The following is a 14,708-nucleotide window of genomic DNA, read 5'->3' as shown; positions in this document are numbered from 1 at the left end:
AATAATATCTTGAAAAAATATTTAAAAACAAAAAAGTTGAAAATTGACCAAACACAAGTTCACTTCCGGTTCGGACAGGAAGTACCGGAAACACACGAAAACAACTTCGAAACAAAGAAAATGTCATGATCTAATACCCCTGTAAATTTCACATCTTTACCTCAAACCGTTTCCGAGAAAAATTCCGGACAAAAGTCCATTTAAAAATTGGAAATTCGGCCGTAACTTCGGTCCGGAAGTGAATTTTTCAAAAAACGGAATTTTATATAAACTTCATATATCAGCCTACTATCATGTGAAAAATTGTGAAAATCTATCCAACCATCTCTGAGTAATCGCGCTCACAAAATTTGGGAGGAATAATAATAATAATAATAATAATAATAAAAAGAAACAATACAATCACTATAAGTCTTCCGTTGTGAACGGAAGACTTAATAAAAAGAAACAATACAATCACTATAAGTCTTCCGTTGTGAACGGAAGACTTAATAATAATAATAATAAAAAGAAACAATACAATCACTATAAGTCTTCCGTTGTGAACGGAAGACTTAATAATAAGAAACAGAGTAAAAACAATATGTTCCCAAACTTCGTTTGGGGAACATAATAACACCAATAGCATGGCAAATGTACGAATATCAAGTTATAAAAATTGGATTCTTGTAATTTGTAAATACTTTGTGAGCGGTATTTCAACGCACTATTTAACACGGAAAATTGGTTTTGTTTGTTAATGTGAGCATGGGGAATCTTAATTAGTACCTAATCTTTCTATTTTTAAGAAATTAAAACATAGAAAATAGTTATAAGTTGACTTTCCTGCAGTCATTTGAAATGGTATCGTAAATTTGCCTGAACCACGTGTTTAAAGTAAAATGTACACATGTAGTAGACCAGCACGCTTTTCTGTTCATTCATTGGATTGGACCATTGTTCGCGGTAAGCACCACCTTGCTCAACGACGACAATATCCATATAATGTAGATTCCTTGGCCTGTTAAATCCCCTTGAGTTCAAAAGAGACAATTCTCTCTTTTTGTTCGACATTATTTATGTTCACAACCCACCGTCTGCTTAAGTTGAAACTAAAACGGTCCTAAAAATAAATCATACCCGGATTAATTCACACCCTGAATTTTATATTCCAAATCTATTTTTTTATGCCTCAACATTGAAAACTAAATATGAAGCAAGTTAAACATGATGACGTCAGCCGTGTTTGTTGCAATACTTTTGGCCTCTCAGTGTAGATATTTCTTCATTAGCAATTTTACTGTAGGTTGAACATCTTTGACTTTTGTTGATGTATATTACTGTGTGAAAAATGGTGATTTATATTTTGATTATTATCAATGGAATACTAGGATGAAATGTTGGTGTTCATGGAATACTGTGATCGTGGAACACTGGAAGAAGCAGCAAAAATGGGACTTCCTGAACACAACATCAGAGTATACACCAGGGAAATTCTGCTAGCCGTCAACCATTTACATGAAAATAACATTTTACACAGAGATATAAAGGGTAATTACAATTATCTTAATTACGTTTTGTATATGTGATTATCCCCTTGCACAGCTAGTTGCAGAGGGGATAATCATAAGCATTGATGCAGTGCGTATGTGTGTGTGTTGGTGTATGCATGTTATCCCCCCCCCCCCCCCCCAAAAAAATGATATGCACCTTGACTTTTGTTAAAAATTTAATTTGTGTAGCAATACATTTTAATTTCTTTACCTTATTTTAAACTTTATATAGTAATAATGGATGCCCTTGATTACTAGATGATTGTATCTTGTTTAATGTCCCTCTTGAGAATTTTCTCTCAAATGGAGGCATTGCCTTTACCGGTGAAGTTCTTGCAGCAAGGGGATGCTCGGCTTAGGGTGCTCTTGTTGTACTTCTTATTCCTCTGAGTATTTTTTGTATATAAAAATATGATCGTCATGAATGAACTGTTATTTTTTTCTAAACAACATCAAATGAGATAGTTTTTGTGTTATTTGCTTATGGTAAAATAGAAGTCAAAACTATTCACTGACAATTTAACATTTGATTTCCCTCACTTTTCATCTTGGAACCTTTCTGATTTATGCGGGTCATAATGTAAAAATTGTCTGACACAGGTTCTTTTTTTCAGTATAATAAAACACCTATTTTCTTTATTGTTTGGACAATAGCACGTCCATGCAAGTGAGTTAAGGCTAAGTATAGGCATTTCTATGCAAATAAACTAATTAAAATGCCTAAGAACTATACCTATTATACAGAGAAAGTTAAAACTTATTGTCTAATACATACTTGGTACACACGACATGATCTTTACTATAGTCTGTCCAACGGTACCAAGGACCTCACTTTTCGCCTCATATCTCAAAAATTAATGTATAAATACCTTGGCCTTCAAACTAGGTTCGATCGATAGATCATTTTTTTTCCAAACTTCCTGCATTTCTCCGAACCCTCTAGTTCAACCGGTGTATTGACACGGTGGCAAATTCAAAGTCTACGGGGATTTAACATGGTAAACTCGTCCATTAGCGTCAAGATCATGGGGCAAGAAACCAGTTTATCGAGGGAGTAGTCGTTCTTTCCAAATTAAAATTATAAAAAATCCTAAAAATTCAACAAAAGTAATTCAGTGTGAATTGGTAAATAATATAAGTATATTTTTGCATTCAAATATATTTTGACGAGTTTTTCATAAAATGAGAGAAAATAATCCGAATTCAATGCAGTACAAGTTGTGGATGTTGAGGTCACGCATTTCCTCTAGAAACGGATGTTGACACGGTCTGGTGCAAGACGTTATATACAGCTTCATTTGTTGAAAATGTAGCAAGATGGTAAGTTGTCATCCTTTTCTTTATTTTATACCACACATACACCCAAGAAAGAACTGTTTTAAATGCTAAGAATAAGTCAAAATGTTTGCATTAGTGCTCCATAACATGTTACAAATCAGAGAAAAAAAACAAAGGAAAACTGACATTTTTATCAACTTATTTCAAATCATAAAACTATTAGGAAAAAAAGAAAGCGTACAATTACACCTTTTAATTATAAAGACAATGACTTTTTTTTAATTAGAAGCTGGTAGATTTTTATATATTCATTTAAATTCATGATCATGTAGGTCGATCTACTTTCACTTTGAACACTTGTGCATTTGGCAGTCACTACCTACATGATCCATAAAAAGCAAAATTTTACATCTGTGCAAAGTGTCAGCATCTTCACGAATCACTATACAGTTTTTTATATTTTTACCAAAAATTTTGGACACTCAAGATTTTTTTCTGAACTTTTTAGTTTTAATTTTACAGGACTGAGTTCTGAGGGTCTTCTGTGTTTTAACATACAGAGCTATCAGATATTGTTAGGTGTATAAATATGTAAATAAAGGTTACATGTTGATTGATGCAGTCCAGATTTAACTGTATTTCAAGAGTTAACTTATCTACTGCCTGCTTTGCCCAAGATGAAAAATCAACATAATGATCCACTAAAATACTTGCATTGATAAAATTGCATGAAAATCAAAAGATGTAAATATTTCACTTCTAGGCACAAATGCATCATCCTAAAAAGCCAGGGGTCCAATGGCAACATGTTGACTCAGGACCCCTGGCTTGCAAGGATGCAAATACATATGGTAAATACCATATAAAGGTTATTTGTATTATATTCAGTGCATTTAAGACATGCTAAAAATATAAATTTGTAGCATTAATTACATATATATAGGAGATTCACATTTATCTGATTTACAGCTACTGTTCTACATTTCTTAATATTTTGTTGGGGGGGGGGGGGGGGGGGGGGGGCTTGAGGTTACACATTAAATGCACTGAATGCAGTATTTCTCATTTTAAAATTCCCCAGCTAAATAAACAATGCATTTATTTATCTTTATTTGATATAATCCATAGAATTTTTTTTCCACTATTTGATAAACTTTATTATAAATAATGTCTAATATTCTCAAAATATCTGGTAACTTTTAAATAAAGGACAATCAGTCAGTGAATGAATCTTTAACACAATTCATGTCTCACATTATACAAATTCTCTCATGGGTAATTTTTTTTGTCTCTCAGTGTTTACAATTTTATGTATAATTCACTTTCAATTCTGTGACTATGTTCAATTTACTGTATATTAATTTTCCTAGTTTTAAACTTTTTAAAAAATAACTTTTTTTTCAAGACATTTTTTATTGTCGAAAGATGCTGTAAGTTTACCCGCAAGGCCGTAACTACCATTGAGGCAAGTGAGGCAAATGCCTCACTAAAATTTCAGAGTTTTCTGAAAAGTGAAAAAAAAGTTTTACTTTGAACTTTAATTACATTGTACTTATGTGTGTCTTTGTACTAAATTAATGCTTACAAAAACTGTTCAACTTTTGTTTGAACTTTCAATTCCTGTTAATCGATCATCTCAGGCGTTTCATTGTCGTTTAGAACGCATGTAAAAATAATTAATTCAAAATGTGAAACTTTCAAAGATTGTCTTTAACTAAAACCCAGGTTTCGGGATCCCCTCCCCCTGAGAACCTCCATCAGGACACTGGACCCACTTGAAACTTGGTTGGCCCCAGATCCCTTGCCTCACTAAAAATTTGAGCCTAGTTACGGCCTTGACTTGACATACAACCCTTGAGACTTCCATTTACTTAAACACTAAGTATTGTAAAGAAAAAAAAATCATCTTTCATAATTTCTTTTACATGTAGATTTTTCTTAAAAGTTATTAGTTTTATTATTTACATCCCCCATATATAGTAGACCCATTTCGTTCAAACACTGCAAAAAGAAAATAAATCAAAAAATTCATACATATATGCAAAATTAATACATCATGTAATTAAGTATGAACAGTATTCTAGCACAACAAATAAAAGGTCATAAAGCAGAGATCATTTAAATTGTAAATGGGCACATCACTGATTTGGTTTGTGTCCCTTTTTCAGTTTATTCGTTATTCAACACCATTTGAAGGACTAATTATTGATAATCATTAAAGAATTGTAATAAAGAAGCAACATTTACCTTGTTATGTCTTTATTAATTATAAAAAAAATATTTTGAAGGTATTAATTAATTGGAATACATTGTTATAATGAGCAGACATCAAGAGGAGAAGGTGCACAATGCTTGTAAAGGACAATCCACTCAAATTTTTGGAATAATTTAAAAGTGTTTGGCGTTCATCTAGATGAAACATACATGAACAAGTTTCAGGACATTCTTCTGGATGGTCGGGGCAGTAAGTATATATATGAATATAAAAGAAAATGTCTTTTTTCTATGTAAAGTATATATACTTGGCCCTCATATCTGAAATTAAAAAATCATGTATATTTTTCATATGTACAGAAAGAATTCATGATATCATGATACATGTACAAATGAAATCATCTGAATTTTCATTATTCCTTAATTTCACTTTACAGAGACTTAATTTTTTTTTCATGCACCAGAATCTTCATGACAGTTTATATGTTAATATGTGTATTATTGTCATCTTTTTCAGGCCCAAAGAATAGTCTAAACCAAAGATTACCAGGTCATTTGCCCAGTGGTGCTCACTTGATGAGCCAGACACAAATTGAAGTGTTAGTGATATAATGGAGAGAAAAATACTCACTTTCTAATCCATTCATAGATGTTGTTTCTCTCCTCGGCTTCATGTGTATTATGTCCAATATGAATCATGACTTGTTTTTTACCAATTGACATTCAAACCATGGACACCAGCAGCACTGAGCATTTTACTTTCATTTCTTCTTCAGTCTGAATATCTTTTAGATATCTTAATAAAATTTAATATAGGATAGACAATTCATTTACCTCTTGGAATATTTTTCAAATTTACTTAAAATACTGAAAACAGTTAAAACAAAATTACAAATAACATAGTACTAGTATGTTGAGTGGTTTTACTCTGTAATTTCACTAATTTAAGATTTAAGTAATTTGAGATTTGATATTTTTACAACTAGTTATTCAAGTTTTATAACAATTTTCACAGTATGAATTTAATTTGCAAAGCAGAAATTGTAAATTATGATACTTGGTAATATCCATGATTTGGAAGTCCCAACTACTTTAATATTCTTGAAGTATTTTACTCTCGATATCTTGAATACTCTGATATCTTGGAAGTTTTTATCAGTCCCATCGTAGGACAATGAGGTTTGACAATAAAGTTTAATTAATATGAAAAGTATAAACACGTATGATGACCTTTTTTTGGCTTGTCAAGCTTCAACTGAAAATGTTTGGTTGCCTACAAACCACGCCCCCCCCCAACCCCCAACCCCCCACTTACACACACGAACACACACACTTAAATTGCTTCCCATGGGCCTGACCCGATAAATTATAAATGATTTTCCAAATGACTGTAGACAAATTCAAAAAAAAAAAAAAAAAATGAAAGCCACACACACATTTCTGCAGCTACCTAAGGTTGAATTAATTTAATATACATTTATACAAATAGTAAGAGCAATTGAAATTTCAACATTTATTAACACAAATCAAAACATGAAACTACAGCTGTATGTTCCCCCTGGCAGCGTAAACAGACATGGGCGTTTCCACATCTCGCATTAACACAACCTTTCGCAGAGTTAAAATTGTTACAAATTTCCTTGTCTTGGAACACTATTCGAGGTCGACCTTGGCTGTCGGACTCCCGTCCCTTCTTTTGAGTAGGTCCTGCGGAATTGTTCTTAATCAAAAACATTGGACAAAAAGCAGCAGTATGATTGATACTGCTACAGACATAACATGCGGAGGGTCGCAAGTTTGCAAATATATTGCAGAAAAGGGTATTATCCCTCACCGACCAGTCTACCGGAATGTTGGAATATCTCAGATGAGCAGCTGCCCGGGCTGAAAAGGTTTTATGGTACTCATAAAATCCTTTACCACCATAACGATTGGACATGTCAACAATGTCTCTCTCATATAAGTCTAACTCTTCTCTTCTTTGAGGATAAGATTGGCACATTATGTTCTTATAAATGCCGAAAGCATATATAAATTCCGAAATTGAAAGGTTTTTGTGAAGTCGGGGGTCTTTCTCCGGTTTCTCATCCGCGTGTTTCCCTTCTTTTTCTCTGATCGCGATGGCGTTTGTCGTCGGAATCAAAAGCTGCGCCAAATTTACATCTTTCCCTTCAATTATAGCCTTTCGTAGTGAAGGGGGCACAGTTTCTATGAAGGGCAACGACTCTACGGCGTAACCGAACTTAGTTTTTTGTAGGAAACCAGACCTACCCTCATTGTTCTGCCATGGACTTGGACTCTGTAGCGCTGATTGTAGCGTGTATCCTTCGTCCGCGGTTTGTGTCCGTTCTGGAGCCGGGGGCTGAACTGGATTCCCCGCCGCAGCTGACATTGTAGAGGGATTTGAATTCACTTTGTTGGAAACAATCCTAAGCTCCTCCTGCAACTTCGTGACTGTATTAGTAAGTGTTGAGATCGATTGTAGAAGTGTTTCAAAGTTTTTGTTACCGCCATCTTGGTTGTTTGAAGAGGAACTCGAGCCCGAGCTCAATTCAACAGGGCGATCCTCCGATGAAACATTATCGCTGCCACTGAGAAGTTCTTTAGCTTTTTTGATCAAGACACTCTTTTTGTCCGATTGACGAAAGGATATATTGTTCTTAGTCAGTTCCTCCCGTAACTTAGACACAGTCCAGTTCTCCGGTCTTGTTAGGTCGTACGGGGCACTGGATGAGCTTGCCCGTGCGCTGCGGCGTTCGGCCATAGTTTAAGTCACAGTTATCACAGGAAAACAATCAGTTCAGTTAAAATAGTTGATCAACGATTTCTAATAAACAGTACACCATAAAAGATCTAATCCATCTAATAATAACGAAACAAAAACACAGAGCATGTACATCCAGCTTAAGATAAAACAAAGGAATAGTGATGGTAAGTGAAATTTGATGCGGATTGGTTTTCGAGGTCACGTGACTACTGACCACCAGAGATGTTGCTGCCCATTACGCAATGCATTACCTAATATGGTCAAGGAATACTGGTTCCTACGACAGATAATCTTTTCTAAGAATAGCCTCCTTATCAAAGTGTCAAACAATGATTGTTTTACGAGTTCAATTAGATGTACACAACTTTACATAGACTAGAATGTAATCCCTACTACATGGCTTTATACAATGAATGTTGAACCAATGCTTCGTTAATAGTACCAACAATATATATATAGAGAGAGATAATATTATGTACACATGAAAACTAATTAGTTATGTATAAACAAAATTTTTTCTTACAAAAAAATATCATTGTTTGCATGCTCTTGTCTGTCTGATATGTCTTCATGTTCTCTTTCCTAATACTTAGTAATTAAATTCTTGTTTCAAAATAAAAATGCTTAATTTAGTTTTATCTATTGTTTTATTTTACTTTTCATTGTTATTATTAAAACAAAAATTATGAGAGGGCTTTGACTTCTATTTCTCATGTTTCTTGCAAATGTAGAATTTTTTCACATTAAAATTTAAAATGCAAACTCCTGGTCTCAAAAGTTTTATTAATTTGTAAAATCACTGAAATTTCTGCCATAAAAGTTTTTATATTAAAAAAAATAAAGTATACAAACAGGGACCTATATACAGTATATAGGTCCCTGATACAAATAAACATAATAAATTAAAATAAAATAATGTATTCCATTCATGTTCTGGGGTTTATGTGATTACTATCTTTGTATTTTATTTTTGGCAGTAGAACTGCTACATATATCTGTATATGAAATAAAAACTATTAAAAATACACAATTGTTTGAAATCCCAGGGCCTGCATTTACCCAATGCTGATACAGGAAGTTTTCCAAGGGCAAGGTCAAAATCCATTGATGACGTAGTTTGATGCAGACAACATGTAGATCTTGTTTTGCACAGCGATTCAAAATGTATAAACATGGATTTGTATGTGCTTAATAGTTATAGATGTACGGTGTAACAAAGCCAGGAAGCATTGTGAGTTCGTGATAGAAGTGATGTCTAGCAAACCGTTTAACCGTGTTTACAACATACTATTATAGTATACTGTCTAGTGTGTTGGATTTATTTGCGAGGCAAAGGTAAAGTACCGTAATTACATGTAATTACAGAAGATCTGTTAGAACATACTACATGTATAATACTCGCTTACAGATAGATCTATCATGTTGTGTTGGTGAAGCAATGATGTCACTTGGTTGAATTTTGTTGTAGCCTCGATCGTTCTTTCGATTACAGATTACTTTAGTCAGTTATGACTTCTGAAGAAGATATGAGTTGAATCTTACCTCTTTTCTTAGTAGTGTTAAGCAATATGTCGAAGACGTTTTTTTGCAATAATTTTTTTCGCTGAAAAATCTGTGTTTATTGGGCACTTGGAAAGTTTCGGGCTGTATTGTGTTCCGTACATCGGTAAGCACAGAGCATTCCTGAACATGTGTTACGTCATTATGTCACTGACGGCGACATACGGAAAATCACGAATAATGATGGATCTCCTTCCGAAGTGGCGGCCATTTTGGCAATGTTAAATCCCTGTAGACTTTGAATTTGCCGCCGTGTCAATACACCAGTTGAACTCGAGGGTTCGGATAAACGCAGAAAGTTTGGGAAAAAAATGATCTATCGATCGAACCTAGTTTGAAGGCCAAGGTATTTATACATTTTGAGATATGAGGCGAAAAGTGAGGTCCTTGGTACCGTGGGGCAGACTATACATAACGACATCAACAGAAAAGCTTCGGCGCAAGGGCGTGCTCTATTTTATTTAACGGAAACAAGGTATATTTAGAAGCAAAATATTCCAAGGATTCCTTGTATTGCTGCACAAATATCAACAGCTTAGTTATTTAATTACTATTTGAAAAGTTTTAAGTTAAATTGAAACAGGGTAAAAATGTACAGTTCGGTATAAGTTTCCTCAAATTCTGATCAAATGAGAAAATGCCTAGAATTTGTGCAGCAGTTTTATTAATATATAGAATATTCTTCTAAGCATCATACAGTTTTTATGTAAAATTAAATAGGATAATCGCTTGGGCCAAAGCTGTTCTCTTGATGTGTTTTATTCCCTCCAGTAGGTAAGAACAAGGACGTCATGATATGACGTCATAATGTGTACTGGCTATAACATATTGTGGGCACCAAGTATGTATAAGAAAATAATTAAAAACTTTCTCTGAATAATAGATATACCTTTTATGCATTTTTATTAGCTCATTTACATAGAAACGCCCATACCTATCCTTAACTCACATGGGCATTGCCCCATGAGACAGCTTGACTGTACTTAATTGGTGCTGTCTCAAGAGGTAATAAACTTGGAATAGTCCTTACAGCCAGTAAATAGGTGTATAATATTTCAAATTGATTCATTTTCTGCAGTCACTCACTGTGCAAGCGAAATCAACAATTTGAAGAAATAAGTAGTAAAAAAAAAAAATCAAAATAATTACCTTTAATTCAAACTTGAAAAGAGTAGGATTTTCCATTTGAATGCCAAATGGTATTTGAATTAACACTAGTAAAAAATCCATTTGAATGCCAAATGGTATTTGAATTAACACTAGTACATAATAAGAATACAAGTTGTTATAAAGAAACATTATTAGCTCAATTGATTGCAGGCCAGAATAGCCTATGCTTAGTAAGTGTCTGTCTGATTGGGGGACATATTGTCCTGTCTGACCACCAGTAATTCTGTGTATCTGTCATAAACTTTATCCTTCCTATTAACTTTTGAACCACAGAACTCATAGAATTTTTTGCAAAGTTTTAGATATATACAGGGTTGCCACTAAAAATTGAAATATCGAGGGACATTTTAAAAAGTAGAAGGGAGTCTGGGGTTCCTCCCCTAACAGGGGGTTGAGGGGGAATGTCAGTAATGGGGGATTACTTTATTAGGCCAAAGTTTTTTTTTCATTTGGTTTACGATTCCGCCGACCCTAATTTTCACCAATCATGAAAATAAAAATAATGTCTTTTTTCCGAAATATTTTTTCGGATTTTTCTCAGCTGAACTGGTGGGTTTTAAATTTTAGAATGCATCTTAGTCGAATAAGGCTTATAAATAGGTATCACACCGGTAATTGTTTTCACTATGTAATTCTATATAGAATAAAAAATCATTAAAAATCAGGTATTCGAATTCATGAAAAGATATTTAGCAGGAAGTGTTAAACGTTACCAGTCACATCAGCTGACACCAAAAAATAGGGTACCTACACGGCATTTTCTGATTTTTTCCATCCGCAAACAGGAATACCCTCAAAACCACGTGTATTCAATGTGTTTATAAACATCCTGTGTGCACCCCAGGAAGTGGCCTCCTATGCCCCGAAAGAAATAGTTCCTGTCAAAAACCTTTAATATTTTACAAAGTACATAAAATATCCTAAGCACAAATACCAAAAATGTAAAAATAGAATAAGGGAAATTAAAAAAATTTCTCACAATAAAAAAAATATTTCTTTATTATGTATGGAACTACAATTGACTAAGTTCATTTTGATTGGTCAATTACCGGTGTGATACCTTGAAGGACCTTTGAAGTTGTCAGATTCTTTTCATTTTTGCACCTGAGATTTCTTAAATAACTGTCACTAACATCCTGAAGTCTGGGGATCTAATTCCCATTATTGCTGGAGATATGATGCATTTATCTCCCTTACTCCAGAGCAGTCAAGAATACACACTGAGCACTCTGACAGAAGTTTTTTGTGCATATTTTGAAGCAGAATTTCATCCTTAATAGACCAAGCCTGGCAACCAATTTTGTATCCGTGGACAGTATATGCACTGTTCTTCACAACAAACAAAAAATAATTCACAAGTCTGAGACCATTATGTAATTATTACATAACAAAATTGCATTTTACCCTTCTAAGAATGACAGAATTTACAGAAATTGTTAAATCTTAGGCCGATAATAAAATCTGCATCTGGTCAATTTATGTCCCAAATAAAGCCTAGGTACTTGTCTACAACCTGCTATGCAGAAGTTTATCTAAAAGCTGTGTTGTAACACAGGGCAGTCCAAATGATATCAGCATCTGGGGAGGTTCTGGACAGCTCTGACACTCCATTAAACTTGCTTTGATGATAAGAAAATGGAGAAAACAATTCAGATGTAATTTATTGTTGTGATTTATGTAACTGGCTTTCTCTGCAGACACAAATTAGCCATGAAATTCCAATTGAACATACATAATTATCCTCTTTTCATTGAATTACTCAGGAATTTCAAAGGTGTTTGATGAATTTGCATGATTAATTCAAGATTACAGCTTTTTGTTTCACCAAATTTACATAAAAATTCAACATTTAAATTTAAAAATATAAATCTTAAACATTTTTATGGGTCTTAACACTTTTAAATGTGAATAAATGCAACAGAGAAACTAATATCAGGCCATCCTCCATGATTCTTGGAGGTGGGTGGGTGTACAAAAACTGCTGATAAAATTTATAGGAAGTGACAAAAGAAGAACAGGGCACTTTATTAGCTGAATTGTGGTTATTCTGATATTTTGATTGTGTAAATATGTCAAATTTCTTCATCACTTTAATTTGTAATTTATTAATATTTCAGTACACTAATGTGCTTAACAAATCATGCTGAAATAAACATCCTGACTGAGACTTAATTTAAAAGGGAGGATCAACACCTACATAAAAGTGGTAAAATGACAAAAAACATTCTCCGGCAAACTGAAAAATCTTGAATGTCAGCTGCGAAAGCATGGAAAAAGTCTAGAGAACCATATCAGGCATACCATGGTGCTAAGTGACATTCTGTACTATATGTGTGATGCATGGTTGGGACTCAGAATAAGTATTCACTCTCATGCCCTGACAGTATTTATGCATTTTTGGTCATAAGCTTCTTATTTTTGAAAAATTATTAATAAATTTTATATGTGCATTACTTTTATTAGACAAATTTAACTCATTTCAGTATTTCTATTCCTCCACTCCAGTAATAAATGAATCACTTAAGGTGAATAAAATGAAAGTAAACCCAGTCTCTGTAAAATTTAACACTTTTTAAAAACATGTTTTACTTCTTCACATTTTATCGCAGTTGTCGCTTTTGTTGAAAACTCATTCGCAAACCCAGGATTAGTCTTTTCTTGAAAAAATCAGCCTAAAGTGCTTTTACGGCAAAGTCTGTAGACACTATAATTGACTGCGGTCAGGTGGTGCACAGAGTTTAAAGTCATCTAAAATAAAAAACCAACATTTTCTAACTTCTTCCTACATGTCAGATGCATAATCCTACTTTGAAAGTCATAATTTGGAGTTTTGTAGGGTAAAACATGACATATTATTAGTATTTTACATAGAAATCTGTATAAATTAATGTCAACCCTGCTTCTAAATTTAAAAATATGTGCTTTCACACAGAAAGTTCATAAAATGACATATTTTGTTGAAATATGCCTTTATAAAATTAAAACTGTCTTTAATATGGGTGTAGATGATTTTACACAATCACCTTCAAGGTATCACACCGGTAATTGTTTTCACTATGTAATTCTATATAGAATAAAAAATCATTAAAAATCAGGTATTCGAATTCATGAAAAGATATTTAGCAGGAAGTGTTAAACGTTACCAGTCACATCAGCTGACACCAAAAAATAGGGTACCTACACGGCATTTTCTGATTTTTTCCATCCGCAAACAGGAATACCCTCAAAACCACGTGTATTCAATGTGTTTATAAACATCCTGTGTGCACCCCAGGAAGTGGCCTCCTATGCCCCGAAAGAAATAGTTCCTGTCAAAAACCTTTAATATTTTACAAAGTACATAAAATATCCTAAGCACAAATACCAAAAATGTAAAAATAGAATAAGGGAAATTAAAAAAATTTCTCACAATAAAAAAAATATTTCTTTATTATGTATGGAACTACAATTGACTAAGTTCATTTTGATTGGTCAATTACCGGTGTGATACCTAAATATATGAGACCTTTACAAACATTTAGGTGACCGTAAATAAACACATGTGCAAACCAAAAATGGCGGTTCTGTCATGTAACAAGGTAATTCGTCACTGAAAGCAATGACACACACTTAAAGAACTTTTTCTGCATGGAAAAGTGAATAAAATCTTGGATGCATGATCCCTTTCTCCAATTGCAATGTCTCAATGGGCTAAATTCATACCGCAATATTGGAGAGTTTATGCCCAACCCTGATCGACCTAGCAGACACGGTTATACCTATAGATAACAGGGATTTATCAGTGCCTTCTCAGGGGCCGAAATACGGCCCCATTTTCAATTGAAAATGAGTTCAGTTTTTCCCAATTTGGCAATATTTTTTGCCAATTGGTGAACAATGCTTTTATTTTTAATTATCTTGAAAAAACACAAAGTAAAATTGTCAGACTGTCTGTAATTTTCATCTATTTAACTCATTTAGCAAAGCTACAGTCATAACACATGTTTAAAAACACTGTAAAATCATCGCCAACTTTTAATCCGAATTTCCTCCGTTTTTCTAAAAAAGAAGATATTGTGTAATTATATAGATTTATTAAGTTATTTTCACCTACTCAATTGATCTGTGAGTGAATGGTAAGGACTTTAGGCATTATTTCAGTCAATTACTTTTGATATTGTTAAACAATTAAATTGTATTTTTCTTCA

At 33.4% G+C, this 14,708-nt stretch overlaps 1 protein-coding gene across 1 annotated transcript in view; it reads left to right on the top strand.

Annotated features, from left to right (window-relative positions):
• The window catches only part of LOC133176376 (mitogen-activated protein kinase kinase kinase 4-like), a 204,342-nt gene that overhangs the window by 166,981 nt on the left and 22,653 nt on the right, over positions 1–14,708 (top strand). Inside the window, exon 20 of the mRNA XM_061311501.1 lies at positions 1,371–1,530. Within this exon, the coding sequence (XP_061167485.1) occupies positions 1,371–1,530 (160 nt within the window). The remainder of the gene's footprint in view (positions 1–1,370; positions 1,531–14,708) is intronic.

The sequence above is a fragment of the Saccostrea echinata genome, unplaced genomic scaffold (genome assembly GCF_033153115.1).
Source record: "Saccostrea echinata isolate AGI-Se365-2 ecotype Australia unplaced genomic scaffold, CSIRO_AGI_Sech_v1 ptg000075l, whole genome shotgun sequence".
In the NCBI taxonomy this organism is placed as follows: Eukaryota; Metazoa; Mollusca; class Bivalvia; order Ostreida; family Ostreidae; genus Saccostrea; species Saccostrea echinata.
The sequence above is the reverse complement of the archived record's forward strand: the minus strand, read 5'-3'. Positions and strand labels throughout refer to the sequence as shown.